The 17,514-nt window shown below is 34.4% G+C and overlaps 1 protein-coding gene across 2 annotated transcripts; it reads left to right on the top strand.

Moving 5' to 3' along the window:
- Positions 1–4,125: 4,125 nt before the first annotated feature.
- Positions 4,126–7,884, top strand: LOC104250121 (zinc finger protein ZAT9-like). 2 transcript variants are annotated; one of them, XM_009806681.2, is made up of 2 exons: positions 4,126–5,311; positions 7,530–7,884. In XM_009806681.2, the coding sequence occupies exon 1, from the start codon at positions 4,305–4,307 to the stop codon at positions 5,301–5,303; it is 999 nt and encodes a 332-aa protein (XP_009804983.1). In that variant the 5' UTR covers positions 4,126–4,304; the 3' UTR covers positions 5,304–5,311; positions 7,530–7,884. The 2 variants fall into 2 exon arrangements, with proteins under 2 accessions (XP_009804983.1, XP_070017020.1); XM_070160919.1 differs by lacking the exon at positions 7,530–7,884 and adding an exon at positions 6,524–6,666.
- The last annotated feature ends 9,630 nt before the right edge of the window (positions 7,885–17,514 follow it).

The raw sequence follows: 17,514 nt of genomic DNA, 5'->3' as shown, positions 1-17,514 counted from the left end.
AGCTTCTGTACCAGTGTTTTGCTGGTCAGTACCTCAGGTATTATGTTGATGACTTTGATTTGATCCGGGTTGACTTCGATCCTTTGTTGTGATACGAGGAAACCTAGGAATTTTCTTAAGGACACACCGAAGGCGCACTTCTCCGGATTCAACTTCATCCTGTACTGCCTCAATATCTCGAAGGCCTCTTTCAAATGGCTAATGTGGTCTTCGTTCTTTGTCGACTTTACCAGCATATCATTGATATAGACCTCCATGGTCTTGCTGAGCTGTTCCTTGAACATTTTGGGGACCAACCTCTGGTAAGTGGCCCATGCGTTCTTGAGTCCAAATGGCATCACTTTATAGCAATAAGTTCCTTGGTGAGTGATGAAAGTCGTCTTTTCTTGATCCTCTTCGGCCATTAGAATCTGGTTGTAACCGGAGTAGGCATCCAAAAAACTCAGCAATTCGTGCCCCGCTGTCGCATCAATCAGTTGGTCGATATAGGGTAACGGGAAGGAGTCTTTTGGGCATGCTTTGTTTAGATCGGTGAAGTCCACACACATTCGCCATTTCCCGTTATTCATTTTGACCATGACCACATTGGTGACCCATTGGGGGTATTTCGATTCTCTAATAGAATCGTTGGCGTGTAATTTATCCACCTCTTCATTGACCGCTTCATTGATTGCGGCATTGCATTTTCTCCTCATCTGCCATACCAGCGAATAGAGTAGGTCGACGTTCAGCCTATGAGTGGCGATGTCCTTTGGGATCCATGGCATATCTGAATGGGAAAAGGAAAATAAATTGGCGTTGTTAGTTAAGAATTCACGATACTTACCTGGCTCGTAGAAGTTATGCCCTATGTAAGCCTTTTTGCGTTGTCGGCATCGTCCAATTGGACTGGGTCGAGGTCCTCTATAGTTGCCTTGCATGCTTCTATGATGTCTGGGTCTCTGATGGCCTTTATTGGTGGGTCGGATTTAGTTCCCGACATGGCTGATTGCTATGCCTCCGCACTTGCACCTTTCAGTTGTTTGGTGTGCATGCAATCTTGGGCGATCCGATAGCATTCCTGGGCGGTGCGCGACTCGCCTCGGATGCTGAATATTCCCCACGGGGTGGGAAATTTGATCACTTGATAGAAGTTTGAGGGGACGACTCGCATGATATGTATTCATGGGCGTCCTATGATGGCGTTATAGGCTGTTTCCTGGTTCATGATGTGGAATGTTGTTTCCAGCGTGACTCCCCCTACTAAGACTAGTAGTGTTATTTCCTCGAATGTCCGCTCTACCTCATTTTTAAAACCTGTTAGTGTTATGCAACGTGGTATTATTTTATCTTCGAGCCTCATTTGCATGAGAACTCTCGGGTGAATAATACACGCACCGCTTCCATCGTCTACCATGATTCTTTTTACATATGTATCAGTGATGCGTAAAGTTATAACCAAAGCATCATAATAAGGGAAAGACAAACCATCGCCATCTGACTTTTCGAAGATGATACTGTCTTTGAAGTCATCATATTGTTTGTGGGCGACCGTCCATTTTGAGTTTGTGCGTGGTGGTGAACTTCACATGGTTGATTGTCGAGTCGTCGCTGCCGCCAATGATCATCTGTATGGTATGTGTTGCGACAGAGGCTTTGAAGGTCCTTGGGATGGGTCACATCCTCTGGCGAAGTCGGTCCTTCCTTTATCGCTGAGCAGTTTTTTCAGGTACCCCTGGTTCAACATCCTGACCACCTCTTGCCGTAGACATATGCAATCCTCAGTCTTATGTCCTCTTTCCTGATGGAATTCGTAGAGGACATTTGACTTTCTCACGCTTGGGTCCGATTTCATTTTTTGTGGCCATTGCACCTTCGTGCCTAGCTTCTCTAGTGTGTACACTATCTCTGAAAGGGAAACACAAAAATTATGAGCAGATAACAGTGGAGGCATACCTCTTTCTTTTTGAAGGGGTGCGATGTGTCGTAGCACGGCGTCCGTATGCCTTGGAGGAGGAGGGTTAGATGTTCTAACATATGGTTGATGCCTTTCTCTATTGAAACGCGGGGGTTGATCCATTCGCCCATCGTTACGCCGATCTTTACTTGCCTCGTTCTGGACTGACGTTAGTCGCTGAGTCGGGCCGTTTAGATCGTCTTCGTCTGCCTTTACCTCGGCGCAATAGGCATTGTGAATCTCTTCCCACGTGGTGGGGGGGGGGTATTTCATGAGTCTGTTGAGCAATTTTTTGGTTGCCTTTGATCCGTCCATGTTTAACCCATTTTGGAAGGCCGCTACCGCCATTCCTTCCGACACATTTGGAAGGCCCATCCTTATTATGTTGGATCGGGCCAGGAAGTCTCGAAGTCCCTCACCCGTCGTTTGCCTGATGGCGAAGATGTCATTGACCCTAGCTTCAGCCTTATTTGCCCTGCATGGGCGGTTGCGAATTTATCCACCATCTCCTCAAATGTTGATATCGATCGTGCTGGTAGCTGGGAGTATCATGTTAATGCTCCTCCTGTCAGAGTCTCACCGAATTTTTTCAGCAACACAGATGGCACTTATTCTTTTGACAGGTCACTGCCCTTCACCGCAGTGACATAATGGATTAGATGATCCTCTGGATTCGTGGTCCCATCATATATTCTCAAATATGGCGGCATTTTAAAGGTTTTTGGGATGGGGTGAGGAGCAGCTCCATCGTTGTATGGCTGTTCGACTAATCGGCCCACATCGCATTTTGGTAGTAGTTTAGAGTCGCCAGGTATTTTGTCAACTCTTTCCTGGTGCTCCTTTATTTGATCACGGGGTGCTTTGTTCTCGTTTTTCATCTCTTCCATTTTCTTTAGGATAGTCATGAGCGCATTGTCACTTGCGTCGATGACAGTGCGGGTGTTGCCCATTTGCGTAGCATCTGGCTCGCCGATGGTAGCTGCGATTTCTGTTGTTGGTAAGTTTTCGACATTTCCTTAAGGGGGTTTTTCGAGTATGTTGCTCAGAGAACTTGTCAACCACTCCTCTAGCAGCTTTTTGATTGTTGGTGGTGTTTCTCTCATCGTGGATGTGGAGGCTCCCCTTTTGTGCAAGACCGTCAGATCCTCGTGTGGAGAGGGTGAGATATCCCCATCCGGTGTATCCCTTGGTGTTGTATTCTCGGTGTCTTCTCTACCGGTTTCGTTAATGGAGCTTAGGAGGTTGTTTGAGACATCTGCTATCATCTTCAGCCTTGCTTCTTTCTCCGCCATTGTTGGTTTTTAGGGGGTTTGAAGAACGACAATCGTTACTTTCGAGAACCTAGATGAGAACTATGATTCGGCTACGGAAAGCCCCACAGACGGCGCCGAATTGTTTGACTCAATAGATTTTAAACTCTTTTTAAGCAAATCAATCGAAGATGAAGGGGTAAATTGTAGTCGAAGATAATAAACTCTAGGATGACAATAATGGAGAGGGAATGATGATAGAGACATGATAATAGTAGAGAGGGATGATAATAGTAGAAAGAGAGATGATAATTGTTCTGTCTGAAAAATCTCGTGTCCGTTTACAAGACTTAAGTCCCCCTTATATATCGAATCTAACGCCGATACGATAGTGCCTCTACTTCCACCTCAGGGTCGTACCCTTTTGTCGACTCGCAGGTTTTCGGTCATTTGTCATACTCATTATAGGCCGTGATCGATCAAATTCGGACCCATACAATATTGATACCTGTAACTGTAACTGGGGCAATGACCTACTATAGTTGGTTAAGTTGGACTGAAATAAAAGAAATTACATAGACAATGTATATAAGTTAATTCGTATTGGAAAATAGATTGACTAGTAATTATTATTATTTTGTTTTTGTTATGTTAATAACGTAATTGGTGTATGTCGAAGCAAAATGTATTTTTTGTGATAAATACATCAAATAAGAGAGAAATAAGAAGGAACTGATTCATAAGGGCTGTTTGGGGAATGTAGAAATGGGATGGAAATAAATGCAAAAGTCGCATGTTACATGTCCTTACCATTCACTCTCTCTGCCTTCATGCATACGCTTTAATTGAACCCTTTTTCTTTTCCTCTCTATTAATTACCTTTTGCCGTTTTAAGAAACAAACATTACTCCTCCAATTGAATCCAAATCTAATTTATCAAATATTAAAAATCAGATTTTATATATAGTAGTCTTAAAAATATTTCCATTTGTATCTATCTGTTGGTGGAGGAATGCTTGTTACCTACTCCTTTATAGCTTCTCCACTCTCTACAAAACAGGCATAACACACACACACAGTGCTAACAAAAAAGTAAAAGAAAATCTCTTCTCTGTGTGATGGAGAAACACAAATCATGTAAGCTTTGCTCAAGAAAGTTTGCTAATGGTAGAGCTTTAGGTGGACATATGAGATCTCATATGATGAATCTCTACATACAACAACAACAACAAAAAAATCACCAAATCAGTGATGAAACTGAGTCAATTCCATCATCTTCTTGGTCATCAGAAGAAGAAAATGGAGAAAAATCCAAAATCTTAAATCTTTCCGACTTCTCTGTAGAAGAAGCTGCTGATGACTCAGTTGTTCTTCCAGATAAAGAAAGTGAAACCGAGTCATCAAAAAACCCAACTCGTTCAAGAAGATCCAAAAGGGTCAGGAAATCAAGTATCATAAACCCCAATTTCGTGAAAGTTACAGAGTACAACTCATCATTGGTTGAAACAGAGCCAGTTAGTTCAATCTCAGAAACTTCACCTGAAGAAGATGTTGCACATTGTTTGATGATGTTATCGAGAGATAATTGGATTAAACAACAAGTTGATCACTACTCTGACGAAGAAGAAGAAGAAGAGTATAAAGAGGAAAATTCTGGAGTACAAGTTAAAGTAATTACCAAGAACAGAGGTAGAGGTAAGTATAGATGTGAAACATGTAACAAAAATTTTCGATCTTATCAAGCATTAGGAGGACACAGAGCAAGTCATAAGAAGATTAAAGTTTCAAATTATAATAATGAAGTGGTGGAAAATGTAGGAGTTATTGAAGAGAAAATACATGAATGTCCTATTTGTTACAGAGTTTTTTCATCAGGACAAGCTTTAGGTGGACATAAGAGATCACATGTTATTGGTGTTTCAACAGCAGCAGCAAATATTAGTGTTCCTGTTTTTATTCCAACTGCTGCAAAATTAGAATTTTCAAGAAATGGTGGAAGTTTAATAGATCTTAATCTTCCTCCTCCAATGGAAGAATTAGATGATGAGATTATTAGTCAAGTTGAGGTTTCTGCAGTTTCTGATGATGCTGAATTTGTCAACCCTATTAAGCACTGAATAGAAAGGTAAAGTTTTGATCTTTTATTTTTTCCTTTTTTGTCCTAAGGTTGTAGGAAAGGATTATGGATCTAAGTAAAATTTGCTTGGGAAAATTGGGTTAATTTTGCTCATTCAATACTTTTGACTGTAATTCATATTTACTGTTGAGAGTTTTCTGTTAATGTAACAGCTGACATTTACTGATAAAGGAGACTACCAGATCACTTTCTTCAGTTTAGTTAATGACTTTAAATTTATTTTCACATTCTTCTTTTTTTAGCTTACCTACAATGTGGACTTTAATTTAAAAAAAAAAAAAAAAAACAGCAGCTACTGTAGTTAATGGTGCCTGTTTGAATTGCTGCTAATGGCCTAGTAGTGTTCCACCTGTTGAATTCAAGACAACCCCTTTTTTCTCTTTTTTTGTCTTCAATTTCTATTTTCTTTTTTCCTTCTAATTGCATTTTCTTTAAATATAACATAGTAGTAGTAATAAAATAGTTGGAGGTTTATATACTTATATATAAAGTACTAGGTAAATTCCACCTGTGTACTAGGAGAAACAGCAACAAATTCTTTTTTTCTTCTTCTCTGTGTCACTGTCTGACTTTCCAACACTTGACTGATACACAATAGGTAGAACCTTACAGATCTGAAATACTTTTCTGAATACCCAATGGTTTGTATTTGACTCAAAGGAGCTGAAGTTTGTTTCTTTGACTTATATTACCTTATATACTATGTAAAAACCTTTTTAAAATATCAATCTTATTTAAAAGTTATAATGTTTATCTTACTTTCATGTTATTATTGATTTACTAAGGATGGTTATTAAATATTTAAACGTATAAAAGAATTCTTTTACACTATCAACTTATAGAATAAAGGAAAGTCCTGTGTACTAAGCTTCCGTTATGTACGGGATCCGGGGAAGTGCCGGACCACAAGGGTCGTCTATTGTACGCAACGTTACCTTATATTTCTGCAAGAGACTATTTTCACGGCTCGAACCCGTAACTTATAGGTCACAGAACAGCAACTTTATCAGTTACGTAAAAACTTTCCCTCTTATCGACATATAGAAGTTAAACTGAATAAATTTTGATTGAACTACCTTTTTTCCTTAAGGGGAATATCTGTGATAGAGGACAGAGAGAAAGTTAGAGAAAACCAATTGTGTTACTGAAAGAATATTGCTTGTTTGGTTTGGCATGACCCAAAGTATCTGGTTCATGCAGGTTTCCAGTGAGAGAAAGTACAAGGGTATTTTACGTGTAGAGAGCTTTATTATGTCACATTCATGAGAAGATAATAAATGGATGTGTTCCCTTTTCTTTGTTGGACAAAAACCTTTTTAATTATATGCATTTCTTTTTCATAAATATTTCTAGTTTATATCCCACATTATAGATGAAAAGATAAGCAAAAGTTGTATGAAGACTAAAGTTTCCTATCTGTAAAAGAGTCTCATTAATGGACATTAAGGTTTTAGTTTTGCATGTAGTAACTGAACAATAACTCTTGTAAAAACTGAATAATTTAAGAATTTAATGAATATACTTTTGATTATTTGTACTTATTTTCGATACTCATACTAAATTTGTTCCTGCATTATTCAAATCTTAAGAATATTTAATTGTTGGAGTCAGGGTGGGAGATAAGGATATAATAGTTTAGCGGACCATATTTACCTCAGTCCATTAAATACATGACAAATATCGTTTTACATGACACAATTTTCACCTCATTTTTATCACTAATTACGATAATTAATATACAATTTAATATAAACACTATACGTAATTAAGTTTTTTTCATGATTTGAGTGTCATTATTCTTATAACAAAAAAGGTCGTTTCAATTTATAATTCATACAAAGAAAGCATGGCCATTAGATTTGTCCCTAAGCATAAACTCAGGTAGGCAAATTTAACAGAATGAGAGCGAAAGAAGGTATGGGTAGGCATATATCGGGTAAAATCGATAACCCGAACCGTTAATTATTTATTGGGCTATCAGTATTAGTTATTGGGTTAACGGTTTGGTAACGGATTAAAAAAAAATTATTGGGTTATCGATTCGGACTCGGTTTGGCAATTCTATTATTGGGTAAAACCGATAATCCAATAAGGATTAACTAATTTACTAGGTTACCTTTAAGTATATACATACTAGGGTTTCATAATTCATAGTTCACTCTTTGATTTCCCTGTTCTTTCTTAGTTTTTCTGCCTCATGCCTCAGGCCCTTGTCAGCCCATCAAGACTTAGGCTGGCTCAATCACATCACGCCATCACCAGTTAGCCCGTCAAGACTCAGGCCGGCGTCAGTCGCATTTCTCAGCTTTTTTCTTTCGCTCTTCAGTCGCATCTTCACCTCATTTCTCAGATCCATTAGATTCTTCAGTCGCATCGTCACTTCACTCTTCAGTGGCATTTCTCAGCCGCATTCTTCAGCTTCATCTTGATTTTTCGTGTAAGTTTTTAGTTGCTTCATCTTCATCTTATTCTTAGTTTGTTTGAAAGCATTCTGGCTCTGGATTTTTCTTAGTTTGTTTGAAAGCTGAAGTGAAATTTGTCGTGTGCTTTACTTGTTGAGCTGTTACAAAGTTATCTTGTGTCAGTTGTTATAACATTTGTATTTCATAACTAATAAACTTTTTAATCTATATACGTAATTCTGTACTAGAGTAAAAAAGTAGATATCAATGTACAAAGAGTTACTGCTAGTCGTTTGAACAAAGAAGATCTTAAGAACACTGATTTTACCGAAACTATTTTATACATTGCAAATCTTATAAAACTGTTTTAAAGCAAAACAGTTTTATACATTGTGTAACTATTTTAGTTGTTTTATCTTATCGGATAAATCGACAACCGAACCGATAATGATCGATAACCGATTAACCGATAACCAATATCTTATCGGTTTGGTTATTGAGTTATGATATTTGTAAACCGATAACCGATAGGCAAAACCGATAATATTCATAACCGAACCGAATCGACCGATGTCCACCCCTAAAAGAAGGTGCCTTTCAAGTAACATTTTGGTCATTGGCATTTTTTAACTTTATGAATTATAACATTCTTGTAGCTCTCTACTGGGATTATTAAACAATTAATTACAAAAATTACAAATTAAAGTTAAAATATGTATTGTTTAGCCATGCTTAAGTTAGCAAAATAATATGTAACAATACATACAATGTTTGGAGCAAACTTTCCGTACCGATACAACTTACCTCAACAACAAAAAAGCACGATTAATCTGATACTTTAATTTGAATGTGTGGTTTAGATCACATCTGACAATCATAGTGTCATGTCGGATTATGTGTAGTGTCTCAAAATCGTGGATTTGGGTTGGAATTTGGATCAGGAAGTGGCATGTCCAATTAAAAATAAAAGAAAAAGTGGCATTTGCAATATTGCATAGTTAAATTTGACCTTTCTTGGTTGCATAATATAGTTGTGAAACCTATCACGGTTTAACTTAAACAATACGAAGTCATAGCCACGTTAGTGATTTGAGTGCCACGAGTCACTTGGAAAAAGAAAATTAATTTGGTACCGATCATTGGAAGGTGGTTGATTTTTTTGGAGATTTTAATTAGATTATTACCATAACTTTTTGAAGAAAAAAAAAACATCCAACTTGCATATAAATGTCCTTTGTGTCTCATTCTTTTTCCTTCAGTCCATTCTTTTATGCTTCTGGTTGTAAACAAAGTCAACTTCCACCACTATAACCTCCATCAGAATCCCACTGTCAAATTTGTTTCTAATCATGTTATAGCACGTAATGAAACAGAACCAATCTTCAGCTTATATTTAGTAATAAAATTATATTTTGCACAGGAACTTTTTTGAAACCTATAAATTTACGGATTGCTACAAAAAATAAATATGATTATGTTTCCATCTTCTCGTACTTTTAGATGAATGAATCATGAAAACACGACTGAAATAAATTTTAGATTTTAATAAGAAACTATTACAAAAATTAAGTACCTGAGTATATAACAATGTTTTCAGAAAGCAAAAGAGAAAGAGAGTTACATTATGATAGTAACCACAAAAGCTAATTGGTGAACCAAATGGATTGCCTATTTCTTTTCTTTCTTCCTTCCTTTCTCGGAAGTGAATGTTTAACAAGAATCAATAGATTCTTGGGTTCACATTGAAAAGTGGATAAGTCATCGTCAAGGATAACTCTTTGTCTTTTTAAATTGGTGTTTAAGAAAAAATTTCTTGACAATTTTTTCTACCTGCTTATCTTCAAATGGCGATCTATTAAAGAGCCACACAAACACAAAGACATTCGTAAGCAGACAGCTATTAAAGGTATTTAACTTATATTCCCTCTCGTGCACTTTAATTGTTTTTTTTTTGGTTATTTTCACATATATTAAAGAATTTAATTTTTATCATTAAGTAATAATCAAATTGACCATATTAAGCTTAATTTGTTCATTGAAAACATAACAAATACTCCTAAGCTCTTTACTCCAAGGGCAACTTTAGTAAAAAGAAATTAAATCCTTCTTGGTATTTGAAAAATCAAAGGAGTATTATGGACCACCAAAAAAGGGCCAAAAAATCAATTAAAGTGGATCGGAAGTAGTAATTTTTTTAGTCGACGTAATTTATTGCAAGAAATTACATTTTCTATCTTATTTTAGAGGTTTTAACTTATTAATTTAAGATGATCTGCTAGTTTTTTTTTTATTTCGTCAATAATTAGAAGTTAAAGTGATACTTCCTTTGGTCCATAATAAGTGACGAATTTATTTTTTTATTTTGTTCCAAAATAAGTGTCCATTTATATAATCAAGAAAAAATATAATTTATTTTTTCAAAATTACCTTTATGTACGTATCCCTAAAAAAGTTTTTTACTCCTCATATTAACTATGCTGCAACATTTAATTAAGATTAATTTAGTCATACTAACTATTTTTATCTAGAATTTAATATTTTCTTAATGGATATGCCCAAGATAAATTGGTCATCTATCGTGGATCGGAGCCCGGAGGGAGTAATTAAGACTAAAGCTTGGCTAGCTGGCCTTCCAAATGGTTGGGCATTGGCCCTCCATATTCCATAGATAGGCTTGTCATAAGTCGGTGGATTGGTCCTCTCTCTATGAGAGTGAGTGCAAAGTGCCCTTTTTCCACATTATTAAATTAGGAAATTTTCATAAAGCAATATCTTTTAGTAGTAATTAGTCATCTATAGATATCATTTGTTATATTACGGATTATAAATACATTTTATGTGGTTATAAAATGTATTTAAGCTATTGTATTCATGAATACAGTAGCAAAAATAGGCGTGAATCAGGAAAGTCAAGCTAATCAGTTGTTGTATTCGAGTGTATTCGACTGTATTCATGGCGTGAAACATGGGATTACGGCTGGACAAATTATTGTATTCGGCTGTATTCACGGCATGAAACAGGGGAATACATTGTTTTTAAACGGAAAGTGAATCAATTAACATAATAGACTCCTAATATAACTCAACAAACTCAATTATAACACACAAATTTTGTATTTTTCGTTATAAAAAAGATTCTCAACCGAAAAATACTCCAAAAATATAGTAATCTTCAGAAAAAATATATAATACATCTGAATACATAAATTATATTAATTTAAAAAAATATATGAATGCATTCATGACATATAACGAGACAGTAAATACAAATGAAAAACATAGAATACAACGGGATACATTGAAATACAATTGGAAAAAAAGGCAGTGAATATAATGAAAATACATGGAATACAACGAGATACATTGAATTACAATGGAAAAAAAGACAATGAATACAATTAAATACATGAAAATACAGCATGATACGTTGAAAATACATTGAAATATATTAACAGAAATCTTCTTCTTCTTCGCGATTAATTGAATACCAGGGCTTCTATTTTGATTGAAAAGATTAGCCTTTTTTGTATTAGGCCACCGTCCGACGGGTTCCATTTTGAGAAAGTCTTCCAATGCTTTATGTATCCCTTGAAAACCTAAACCCAACTAAAAGAAAACATTGTTGAGCACATCCGCACAAAGGTAGTACTGTGTTTATATACTGCTATAGGTATATTTTCTCAATTAGAGAAGTCACCACTGGGACATTTTTGGGTTCAATTTGAGAAGAGAATATCTCCGGCGACGGAATTTCGACGAACGTGTGTACACGCAAATTTTCTTCCACCATTGTTACACTGGAACTGCTCTGAAACCCGATGCTTGTTTGAGACTGAGCCAAGCATAACGACAACTTTGAATTGGTGTGAGGAATTTTGAGATTGAGTATTGTGTTTTCAGGGAATGGGGGAAGAGAATGAGATGTATCAAAGTAGAGAGAGAAAGAAAATAGTGTAACTAAATAGTGTATTTAGTGGCTTAGGGCTAGGAGGTAACTAAAATTAAATATTTTGCTATAAATCTTAAAAGGTATCTATAGAATATAATTTTTTTAAATGGTATTTATTTAAAATAAATAAGGTATTAACCTTTGTTATAGAAGATAAAAATTCCTTCTTAAATTATGGTGTGTATTGGTAGGGTCTTCATTTGTCAAGGTTTTGGGAAAAAAGAATTGACCCTTAATTTGCTAGCATGCAACTTGAAAAAGCGTGAAAAGGTGTGAGTCAATATTGTGATGGTTTATTTGGCATTACCTTTTGATTTATTCATCTTTCTTTTCTCTTCAATTCAAAGTTCTCACTACATGAGAGTCATCATTTTAGTATAGCCTTTCTCATTACTCCGAGAGTAGTCAATATATATAGTTCAAATTCCAAACTGTAATGGCGGCACTTAAATTATCACATTCAAACAAAAGGCTAGAAGAGATGAATCCATACAATTTTGACTATAATCACAGTGATCAATCACTAACAGAGACTTTATATTTTTAGTAACTTCCAAGTTATATACGTATGCAACCTTTGTCCTTCAAGAAAATGTATAAGGCTTTGATTTCTCTTGGTTGACCTGGTCCTTTATTTTGGTTTTCCTTTTGTCAGTCTGTGATGGACTGGCTTGGGCTTTCCTATGTAGTTTTAACTTTTGTACCGTAAATTTTTTATTATATTAGGTAGAATAGCCCAGGAGACACTTGTACTAGTTTCGGATTGTCATCCCAGTTCCTACACTTCATAAAATTTCATCCAGACACCTCAATGTAATTAAAACAAGACTTTTAAACCCTTCTGATTAAGGGTCACTTCTTTTTTCCCAAAATTTGAAAGCTTAGAACCCCCCCCCCCCGCCTCTTCTCTTCTTCTTCTTCTTCAAATCCCTTCCCCTTTCGTTAAATTGGGCGGAGTCAAAGCGAGCGAGGACAATAATAAACTCGGAGCAAGACATGGCTGTGGAAGATTTGGAGTCCCAGCAAGAAAAATGACACTTAGATTTTATCAGCACTTTATATGGCTTTTCGATTTTTTTCGAGCTTTCAAATTTTTTCACAACCCTTTCAAATTAGGGTAGAGGAATAAGCCAAAATTCAAAAGAATTAATTCTCTGCTCATATATTTTTTATAAATAGATAATTTTCTTTAAAAGAGGAGTGAAGGAGGTGATGGTACTCATGATGGAGAAGCCATAGGGAGGAGGGGTTTTCTTTAATTTTAATTTTTTGCTTTTCTTTTTTTTATTTTTTATTTATAAAATTAAAATTTTGTTTAATAATAGTATTATTTTGGCATAGAATCTGATGTGGATGTTGATTTGTCATCCACGTCAAGCAAGTGAGCATTACACAATTCCGAAGGGGTTTAAAGTCTTGTTTTGTTTACGTTGAGGTGTCAGGATGAAACTTTATGGAGTGCAGGGACCGGGATGACAATTCGGATCAAGCACAAGTGTCTCCTAGGCTATTCTGCCATTATATTATTATGTTACTTAAAAAATAGTTATAGGTAATTATTCAATTAATAGCCTAAAAGAATACAATAATTTAAATTGTGATAATAATATTAAAAAAAAATTGCACGATCAGCTAAATCATTTCCTATGATGTGACTTTACAGTATCTTCTCGTCGTATACGTAGTGGGGGTGTTTTTATTAGGTAATTTCGTTGAAGTTTTGTTGGTGTTATCTACTAGGTAATTTCGTTGAAGTTTTGTTGGTGTTGCACTCGACCATTTTCTGCCGAGTATTTTACAAAAAGAAATCAGTTTCTCTTCATCAAGTAGAAGAATGGAAGATTGGAGAGTTCCACCCCACTCCCACTTTTGGAACACAATAATTCTCTTTTCCAAGAGACGTTGTTCTTGAGAGTTCAGATTAAATAGCACAAACTTAAATGATGTTAAACTTTTGTGTAATGGAACAATGACTTCAAAATTTCTGTAAATGGCTAGCGAAAAATATAGGGTAAATTTCACAAATAGTCATATAATTATGACTTTTTTTTTTTCACCAAAGTCATATAACTTTGTTTTCTCATACAAAAATCATAAAACTTTCACTAACTCACACAAAAATCATAGTGGCCGGATATAAATTTTCCGGTAGTATTTTCTTATTTTACATATTTATTTTTTATTCTCAGTCTAATAAATAATTACCCAATTAAAATAGAAGAAATATGAGTATAATTTTAACCGCTCGTAAAAATAATATCCGATAAAATATTTTATATATATATGTGTGTGTGTGTGTGTGTATTATATACATATGTGTATATAATATCTAATAAATAATTTACCCAATTATATATGTGTGTGTATTATATAAATATATATTTTGGCTAGCAAATACAATTAGTTTCGACTGGACGGTTAATTTTATATTTTTTCCGACCCAACCCAGCCTAACGCAATACCCATATATGTGAATTAAAATAATACTAAGAGTGAATTCTTTCCCCTTAAAAAATTTAGTTCGGAATGCACGAGACTGACAAAAAAATAAAGAAATAAAAGGTATAATTAGAGAGCACTTGAAATTAAGATGCTATCAATTTAAATAAAAATCTTGAAAATAAAATAAAAGATAGAAGTGTCATGTTTTGAAGGATTTACTATTCACTTTTAGTATTATTATAATTTATATGCATGAGTATTGGGTCGGGTGGGCCAGGTTAGGTTGAGTCATTTCTATTGTAATTAGATTATTATTTATTATTCTAAAAATAAAAAATAAAAAACCACAAAATAAGAAAATACTACTAAAAATTATATTTTTCGATCACTATGATTTTTGTGTGAATTAGTAAAACTTTTATGATTTTTGTCTTGAGAAAACATGGTTATGTGACTTTGATAAAAAAAAAAGTCATAGTTATATAATTTTTGTGTGATAAAATAAAGTTATATGACTTTGATGAAAAAAAGTTATAATTATATGACTATTTGTGAAATTTACCCAAAAATATATTCATTGCTGGACTACTGACCCAAAATTAAATTTCGGAGGATGATCCACTTGTTTGGTAAAATTAATTTTTAGCTAAGAGCATGTTTTCTACGGATATTCGGGAAATTAATTTTCTAGTGATGTTAGCTAGGGAATTTTGTTGCAAATTAGCTAGAGTTTTTGTCTGGATAAATGCGTATTTCCTGTAGTGTGATTCCCTGTGTATAGCACATTTTTGCACAAGTAGGAACCAATTTTAACAAAAGCAACCTAGTGTAGCTTGCACGCATCTGTTGGGATCAAACACATTATAATTAGGGTTGTATATAAGTCGGGTCGCTTCGGATCAAACACATGTAAGGCTGTGCATAATAGACTTTTGTGGTCCGACCCTTTCCCAGACTCCGTGCATAGCGGAAGTTTAGTGCACCGCAGCACCGAGCTTTCCTTTTTTATAGGTCGGGTTGGTTCGAATTTTTCAATTACCAAATCAAATCAATGGTGTCGGATTTTTAAATCAATAAAGCCGAATTTTTCAATCTCGCTTTTTCTCGGGTTTTTCAGTTTTTTTCGAGTTTTCGGATTTTTTCTCGCTAAAGTCTTCATAGCAGAAAATATGTAACTTGTGCTCCAATTATTTATTTAGTCCTAGTAGGATACAACTATATAATGTATTTTCCAAGAAAATAACACAATAATATGAGATGAGTTATAGCATTGTACTAAAATATTCAATAACAAAGATAATAAAATCGCATAAAAAATATTAATAATTAATACGCCATAATGATCATTAACATAATCTAAAAATACTATATTGGTAATGCTAGAATAAGTGCATCTAATAAATACTAATTAATTACACAACTAAGCATAAAGAAAAAGATAAACTAAGTTATGTATTTTCATTATAAACTAATTCAAAACTAAAACATAGATATCCAACACTATTGTCATTCTTAATGTTGAATTGAATTTCCTTTATTAGCATTATTATTGATTTGAACTTTACTTGACTTACTACATTTATGGACTATAAAATTTATTGGACCATTCAAGAATGTTAAATCCAAACTTTAAATAATATGTTTAAAGATAAAACTGTGAAATAGTTTAAGAAATATTTACTATAAATTATATTACAGTAAATATTTATATGTATAAAATATTTTTAAAATTGTATAAACATAATATCGGGTTGGTTTGATTTCGGTTTGACCGTTTTTTTGTTAAAATCAAATCAAACCAATTTTGATCAGGTTTTTTTTTTCCAACACCAAACTAAATCAAACCAACCCACAATCGGATTTTATTCCCCGATTTGACTGGGATTATTAATTTGGTGCGATTTATCGATTTTCTTTATACACCCTAATTATAATTATGAAACTAACCTAATAAAGCAACGGTGTGAACTATCATATCTTAACAATTAGTACATGGATTGACCTCTTAATTTTTCACGTTTTCCTTTTGTTTCCAGGTGTATCTATTTTCTTTTTCAATTGCACCCAAAGCTGTAGTCCTATAATTAAATTGTATGGTTGTTTACTAGATTCGTTGTGTATTTGGTAGAAATGACACAAGAGGTAAATGCGTTTAGCTGATCATCTAGACTGTCCTTTTCTGGCATGGAAATTTTATAAGATGGAAATATGACAATTGTCAATAAATCTTTTCCCACTCAAATAGGATATGAATGGTGTTTAGGAATTAGTTAGTCCATTACTTGCCTTTTATGAGCCCTAATTAGCCAGCAATAACTAACTAAAAATAAAGGTGTGCGGCACTCCTACTTATGGTTGATTCATGTTCTATTTCTCTATCTTTTACTGTCACGATCCAGAATTTCCATCATCGGGACTGTGATGACGCATAACATCACACTTGTCAGGCAAGCCAACATTAGAGTATTATTAACCAATTTCCTTTACGTTTCGATGATTAAAAATAAACAAGCTAAAACAAGTAGAAATAAATGCGAAAGCAAGTAGATAGCCTCTTTCTTTATATACTATTACCAATACTATTACTATTACTATTACTATCCAGAATCTGGTGTCACAATCCACGAACACACTAAGATTTGCTACAAACATTTGTTCGAAAGAAGATACAACTGTTTATGAAGGGAAGTAAAAACAGTAAATGCAGGATCATTGTAAGCACGTGATTTTTGCCCTATATGAGAATTACTCCCAAAAAAAAAAAAACTTTTTCTTTGGTGTGCAATTTTGTGATATTTTGAATAATTATTTGTATTTGTCTGTGCGTGTTTATTTGCTAAATTAATAAAAATACAAAAATATGTCGCATTTTGCATATAGGATTTAATTCCACAATTGTTAATAATTAGATGTGTTTTACAAAAATTAAAAAAATTACAAAAATAGGCATCGTTTGCATTTTTAGCATTTAATGTCCAAATATACAATTTTATGCTTAATTATTATTTAATTGTGCGTTAATTGATATTGGGAGTTAATTTGCGCTTTTATGACTTAATTTAGTTCTTAATAATAGTTTAAGTATTTTTATAATTTAGTTTTAGAAAATAAAAGAAGAAAAGAGAGCGAAAATATAAAGAAAGTAGGAATTGGGCCTCTTCTTCGATTTCAAGCCACAGGCCCAAAAAATGGCCCAACCTTCCCTATGACCCAGTCCATTTCGTACTGGGTCGACCCAGTGCATAACCCAACACCCCTATTATTGTACAAAAAAATAAAACAAAAAAAAAGTAAGAAAACCCTAAAAATGCCTAAAGCATCCCCCCCCATTCTCCTTCTTCTTCCTCAAAACTCCAAAGCACAACCATGGCTGCCCTTGACCCCACGGGCACTATCCT

Source organism: Nicotiana sylvestris, chromosome 1, assembly GCF_000393655.2.
Source record: "Nicotiana sylvestris chromosome 1, ASM39365v2, whole genome shotgun sequence".
NCBI classification, from domain to species: domain Eukaryota; kingdom Viridiplantae; phylum Streptophyta; class Magnoliopsida; order Solanales; family Solanaceae; genus Nicotiana; species Nicotiana sylvestris.
Note: the sequence above shows the minus strand (reverse complement) of the source record. Positions and strands in the feature narration are given on the sequence as shown.